This window comes from Capsicum annuum, chromosome 7 (assembly GCF_002878395.1).
Source record: "Capsicum annuum cultivar UCD-10X-F1 chromosome 7, UCD10Xv1.1, whole genome shotgun sequence".
In the NCBI taxonomy this organism is placed as follows: domain Eukaryota; kingdom Viridiplantae; phylum Streptophyta; class Magnoliopsida; order Solanales; family Solanaceae; genus Capsicum; species Capsicum annuum.
Genome location: NC_061117.1, coordinates 115,986,320 through 115,993,049, shown reverse-complemented (window position 1 = coordinate 115,993,049; position 6,730 = coordinate 115,986,320). Strand labels below are relative to the sequence as shown.

The 6,730-nt window shown below is 34.4% G+C and overlaps 1 protein-coding gene across 2 annotated transcripts; it reads left to right on the top strand.

Moving 5' to 3' along the window:
• Positions 1-282: 282 nt before the first annotated feature.
• Positions 283-6,012, top strand: LOC107877875 (protein NDL1). Of its 2 annotated transcripts, none has more exons than XM_016724657.2 (11): positions 283-675; positions 1,832-1,931; positions 2,081-2,178; positions 2,319-2,407; positions 2,609-2,669; positions 2,758-2,844; positions 2,932-3,009; positions 3,106-3,162; positions 3,299-3,354; positions 4,370-4,505; positions 5,312-6,012. In XM_016724657.2, exons 1-11 carry the CDS (start codon positions 607-609, stop codon positions 5,546-5,548), a joined length of 1,068 nt encoding a protein of 355 aa, XP_016580143.1. In that variant the 5' UTR covers positions 283-606; the 3' UTR covers positions 5,549-6,012. The 2 variants fall into 2 exon arrangements, with proteins under 2 accessions (XP_016580143.1, XP_047249620.1); XM_047393664.1 differs by lacking the exon at positions 283-675 and adding an exon at positions 712-892.
• Positions 6,013-6,730: the final 718 nt, after the last annotated feature.

Here is a 6,730-nt window from a genome sequence, read left to right as displayed (position 1 = left end):
GAGTAATATATATTATTTGAAAATTATATAAAACGTATTATAAATTACAATACTTAACAACTCAAAATATCTAAAACATATTAAAAATATAATTAATTATCTAAATTCTATTTGTATAAATTAACGTAAAAAATACTCCTAACATATATTGACACGTGCCCCTTTATATCTAGTATAGGGTACAAAAGCAATAGGAAAGCAGCGGAAACGACGTAGTCTGAAGCAGTTGGCAATAAGTTGGCATATCCGCACCGCATATATAAAGGGAAAACAAGTGGGAGTACTATATTTTGGTAACGCGAAGGTGTCGGTCGTTAACTGCGGTTAGAATATGAGCAGAGTGAATGGTTAAGGCCTAAGAGGTGTCGGTGGAAAGTTCACCACTGATTGAAAATATTGAGAAATAAAAAAGACCGTTGAAATAATAAAGAGAATCCAAAATAAGCAACGGAGGGAGAGAGAGAGAGAGAGGAAAAAAGATTGAAGAGAGAAAGAATCGCTTGGTTTCTAAGCAATAAAAGTCTTGGTTTTTGGAATAGCCATTTACATACATAGAGTATATGCATTGAAAGAGTCGAAGGATTGCTGGGCATTTTACTGACTGTGATGGCAGATTCTAATTCAAGTACCGATTCTGTTTCCATCGACGTTGAGACCATTTATCTTGGCGGAAAGGTTTCATTCTTTTGTATTTTTCTGTATTTCTTATTCCAAAATAAACCAATTGCCTTATTAATTTGGTCAATTTAAGTAAACGGTCAACGCGCTTTTTTCTCTCTTTCAAGTCATCTCTAGGCAGGGTTTTCATGTCTAATTCTCCATTTCTTAAGAAGTTGTTTAGTGTAGATCCTTTGATAGAATAATTTCTTCTTTACGGCTGCATTTATCGAAGGTTCATTAGTACATCAATTCTTGTTTGTTTTTCTAATTGGGTTTGTGTTGGACGTGAGTAATTGAATACCTCAAATAGACCTTTTAGTGTTATTATTATGTGCACTTTCTTTGGATACAGATGACCACAAAAAGAATTTGGATTTTGAATGGGATTTTATCTTTTTTTGAGTCTTAATTGTTTCATTCTCATTTTACATTTCCCATATAGCTTCATTCTGATTGTTTAGCCTAATTGATTTCTTAAAAAAAAATCATTCCTCTGAATAATGCTAGGAATTTCGTTATTTTTTTTGTAAATTTTATTTGAGTGTTGGATTTTTATCTTTTTAATCCTCTGTGTTTTGTCCAGTTCTACTTCTTGTACACCCTTGGTTGAGACTTACCTATCATCTTCTTGTGACATTTGCGATTCCGGTCACTTTAAAACACAGCTTGCCTTTTATTTTGTCTATCCATTTTAACTTTTCTTATGTTTAAACATATGAGTCCATTTATCTCTTCTTCTCAACGACCGGTAATTATCTAAATTTCTTCTTTTCTTGTTTGAGGTTATATTATTGTGTAGTGAGCTGATCACATGGTTAATGCTCATTGTACATGGTTGAGGGGGAAATTACAACAACAACATACCCATTGTAATCCCACAAATAGTTGAGGGGGGAAATTATTTCTAAAAGCAAGAGTAAAATGTTTGGGGAATCAGGAAAGGGAGGGGTGAAGGACAACAATGTCTCCTACTTGAATTGTGAGTGATATTATGTAAGAGACGTGATTTAAATTGCACTAAACCAAATCCTTTCTGGTTTACAAAATCATAGACAATCCAATTAGTAGAGCTTTTCCTTTTAACTTTAAACTTGGAGGAATTAGTATTCTGTAGATAATGGATATATGTTTTTCTTTATTTATTGAACTTATATGAAGAAACTCTATTCAGGAGCACGTCATACGGACTGGCTGCGGCTCTGTGTCTGTTATAGTTTATGGAGACCATGAGAAACCACCACTGGTAACTTATCCAGATTTAGCTCTAAATCGTAAGTGAGGGTTTATGTTCTTATGTTCCATAGCTTCCAGTTTCAGGATTCTATTCATGTGCTTTCAGGTCACTTATATTGTTGCTTGTTTGCTGTTGATCTTTATCTGCGGGCTTATGGTGTTTTACTTTCAAACATGCATTCTGCAGATATGTCATGTTTCCAAGGATTGTTCTTCTGTCCGGAAGCAGCTTCATTGCTGCTCCATAGCTTTTGCATTTACCACATAAGTCCTCCAGGGCATGAGGTCCGTGAATTGGACAGCTTGTTTCCTTTCATGTAATTTTATTGCGTTTTTGGCTCTCTGTTCCAATTTCCATTAGAATCAATTTGACTTATCACCATTATTCACATAGTGCCCTCTGATTTCCACAAGAGTTCTTGCAGTTGGGAGCTGCAGCAATTCATCCAGAGGATCCTGCACCTTCAGTGGATGATTTGGCAGATCAGATAGTTGAGGTTCTTAACTTTTTTGGGTAATTTCTCGAGCTTCATTTCTACTCTATATATTTAATTATGATTATACATGGATTGCAATGCTGTTTCTTTCTTGTAACTTGTTAGAGGTTTGTTTTCTGTTTTTTGTGAGCCCTTTCTTGATAACTTTTTTTTTTAAGCAAGGACTTCCAAGATAAAAAAGAGGAATTTTCTTAAGCAACATTTCTTGCTGTTTTCAGGCTGCGGTCAGTTATGTGTATGGGAGTAACGGCTGGTGCTTATATACTCACCTTATTCGCGGTAAGTTTGTTTTTCAAAACTGACCATGTGATACTCCTCTTAGTGATGATGTATCATCTATTTCACTAACATGTATCTTATATTGCAGCTAAAACATAGGGAGCGTGTTCTTGGTTTGATTCTTGTTTCCCCTCTATGCAGAGCACCTTCTTGGAGTGAATGGTTTTTTAATAAGGTAATATTTCGTATCTTTCTTTTACCCTTTCCCTAATGAGAAGAAAATATGCTCTATAGAGAAGTTGAGATAATTGTTCATCTGCAGGTCATGTCGAATTTACTTTACTTCTATGGAATGTGTGGTCTGCTGAAAGACTTTTTACTATACCGTTACTTCAGCAAGGTACTTGTTGTGTCTATTATTTGTTTTTTACGCTTCATGTCTATTGCCTTTTATTACTGATCAGATTGAGTAAGGAGGTTGGTTTAATTGTATCAGGAGGTTCGTGGTACCGCAGAAGTTCCAGAATCAGATATAGTGCAAGCATGCAGAAGAGTAAGTGCCTCTTTCCTCCGGTAGTTGATTTGCAGAAGTTAGTCAATTTCATGCCGCTTCTACCTTTCTTAGATAATTGCTCTGCAGATCTTGATTTTTCTGTAACTATTATTTGGTGCTTTTCGTATCTTTTCAGTTGCTAGATCAGAGGCAGAGCATTAACATTTTACGGTTTCTACAAGCTATTAATGGGTAGGAAATTTGTCTCACTGCATGAAGTATAGATAGCAATGTGTTGTTTTTGAACAGTGTTTTCAAAGGCATTTTTGAGGCGAGTCTCAGTGCGAGTTCTGGGGCGGAGCGTAGTAAAAATGCTTCGGGGCGCAAATAAAATACATAGATCCATAGGGCGTAAGTCCATGAATATGGGCATAAGCCCCAGGCATAAAAACGTACGTTTTAGGCATAAAAATGTATGCTCGTGGCGTTAAATTATTTTTTATTATTTTAAAAGTATTTTTTGCTATAATCATATTTTTTATTATTGATTTAATGATATTTATACCTTATGCTATATCATATTGTAGTGATTTTTTCTAAAATGTGTAGATTTTTTCTAAAATATGTAAACAAAGAAAGCAAGTTTCATAGAAAATGACAACCATAAAGGAAGCAAGTTTCGTAGAAAATTATATAACCATAAATAATGTTTTTAGATAATTATGCTTGAAATTGACAAAACAGAGTTTTTTCAAGTTACTAGTCTCAAAAAGAAATTGTTAGGACAGAGAGTCCATAGCACTATGTTCCTGACGTAACTTTATTCTTTTTTTGTCAATGATGTTACGCTATTTATCATTTTCTTTTTTTGAAATATATAAACAAGTTCAATATTAGTTGATAGTAGGAATGGCTAGAATGAATGTTGATTTTGATTTTAGAGATTATCTCGGCTATATCATTTTTTGTGTTGTTACCTTTCTCAAATAATAATTGTAATATTTTTTTTTCTATGTTATTGGTGATTTATTTGAATTATTTGTAGAATCATTAAAAATTTTGCTTTCACTTATATATTTAGTACTAAAATTATAAAAATGAAGATGCACGCTTCATAGATCCATGGGATTTACGCCCCATGTCTCGAGGCTTAAGCCTCGTCTCGTGCTGTGTAAAACGCCTCGCCTCACGCCCACGCCTTTTAAAACACGGTTTTCTAATAGTCACAAAATTAGACCTCCCTAAGTATGGTCTTGCAAATGAGCAGGAGACCGGATATCACACAAGGATTGAAGAAGCTACAATGTCGAACTCTCATATTTGTTGGGGATAGTTCTCCTTTCCATTCAGAGGCTCTCCACATGACTGCTAAATTGGACAGACGGGTCAGTGCCTTAGTGGAGGTATGCATTTCTTTCACTTCAATAAATCTTTAACAACAAACTATTTCCATATAATGGTACTCCGTTTCTGGCTAAAAGTTTATCTAGGGCTAGCCAATATTCGTTTTTGTGATATTGGCCGGCAGTGGCGGATTCAGAAATTTATTTCAGGGGGTTCGAAAAAATAAAAATATAAATGTGTGAATACGTCAACAAAATATAATTCAAGGTATAGCAGCTGTACAAAACAGATTTTAAAAAGGATAGCTATTATAGCAGTTGTGTTTCAAAACAGATTTTAAAAAATAAAACCTTCGCTGGTAGTGGGAATCGAACTTTAAAAAATAAAGCCTTCGCTGGTAGTGGGAATTGAACACACGACCGAGGGCTGAAGGATTGACTCAAAAAGCGGACATAGAACCACTGGGCTATCCAACAACCTTGTTTTCAGGTGGTTCAAAATTAATATATATACATAAATATAGAATTTTCTATGTTATATATACAACGTAATTTTTTACCCGAACCCCCTGCATACCACGTGGGTCCGCCCCTGTTGGCCGGTTAGGCAAGAAGCTGGTTGTAGTGTGTACCTTAAAAAATGATGTGCATGTTCATAACAAGGTGCAGAAATGTCATGATTGAAGTTATGTACCTACATATAATATACTATTTTATATGTTGCTGATGTATTAGTTGACACAGGCGTTGAATCTTGTGGTGAGTTGTAGATCTTATGTATTATCGTACTCGATGAGTAAATGCTGAATTAATATAGGGAATGGTGTTGTTGACGAAAGGTATGGGGTTGTAATTGCAATTTGCAGGTACAGGAATGTGGATCAATGGTGACAGAAGAACAGCCACATGCAATGTTGATACCAATGGAGTATTTCCTGATGGGATATGGACTATACAGACCTAACCAATTCAGTGGCAGCCCAAGGAGTCCTCTTAGTCCATCATGTATCGCGCCCGAGCTTCTCTCTCCGGAGAGCATGGGGCTAAAACTGAAACCTATCAAGACTAGAATTGAATCCAAGGTCCCTGGTGCACAACGATAATGTTGGTTGATTCAGCTCAATTTAATTTGGTGTATATTGGAAGGAAAGAAAATCCCTCTTTTAAGTTTTTATTGTTTCTTTTGGGTTTTGTTGTAACTGGAAGGTGAGCAGGCAGGGTAGATAAATATATATATATAATATATAAATGAGCTGTTGGTAGGAAGTTGAAATTCTTTTATGGACATATAGAGGGAAGGAGAAATTGGTGATTCATTCATTGGTAAGGAAGATAAAAAGGTTCACTAAACATGTTCCCACTTTCGGTTATATTTGTAAATTGGAAAAGAGACGTTTATTATGAGGCATGACAAATGGTGTATAAGACGGCAATTGAGTTGGTCATTATAAATTGTAGATTTTTAAATCCATAAATGACTATCCTCCTATGGCCCTACGCCTAGGCTAAGAAAACTGTACTCCAATTTTTGTGAAATATTATACTTTTTGATTTGTCCCATAGAGCATACAATATTCTTCTCCCTCAGTCTTATTTTATTTTATGTGCCGTCATTTCTCTTTTAATTCGTCTAAAAAAGAATATCATCTTTCTTTATTTGGTAATTATTTAATAGCATAATTCTCTATTTTATTCTTTGTTGGTTCCACCTTATAAGAAAAGACAATTAAAAGTAAACTTTAAGAGGGATAATTTTGTAAGCTTTACAAAATGATCATTTATTTTTTAAATTTCGTGTTCGATCAAATAACGACAGATAAAATGAGATGGGAAGTATTATTTATGATTAATTATTATTTTTTTTTAATTAGATGTCATATAATCACAAATATGTTTCTTTTACATTACATTACAGATAAATTATTTCTTTTAAAATTTCGTGTTTATTGAAGCAGAACGCAACAACTTAGAAAGGGTGTCAACAGCTGGCACTTGTTTGGTAAAAAGCAGTGGACTCAGTGGTGATTGTGGCGACTTTGTGGTACATATACTGAACTGCCAGTGGGATGGGGGTGGCAGTCCCGTCGTCTTGCATCAATTGAAAAAATGCTATCCACTTTATTTTCATTAAAGTCTTTGTGTCGTGCGTTCATAGGATTAAAAGCTTAGATGGTCACTGAGTTTTATCAAAGTGACTTCAACAGTAATTTTATTTTATCTTTTAATACTTACTCAACTTTAATTATTTAAATTTTATAGTTATGTAACTTTGTTTTATTATTTCC

Bases quoted from the DNA above. Each gene is read 5' to 3' on its own strand.
- LOC107877875 (XM_016724657.2), top strand. From the start codon at position 607: ATGGCAGATTCTAATTCAAGTACCGATTCTGTTTCCATCGACGTTGAG. The intron at 676-1,831 runs GTTTCATTCTTT...AACTCTATTCAG, and splicing joins CCATTTATCTTGGCGGAAAG to GAGCACGTCATACGGACTGG. The intron at 2,408-2,608 runs GTAATTTCTCGA...TGCTGTTTTCAG, and splicing joins GAGGTTCTTAACTTTTTTGG to GCTGCGGTCAGTTATGTGTA.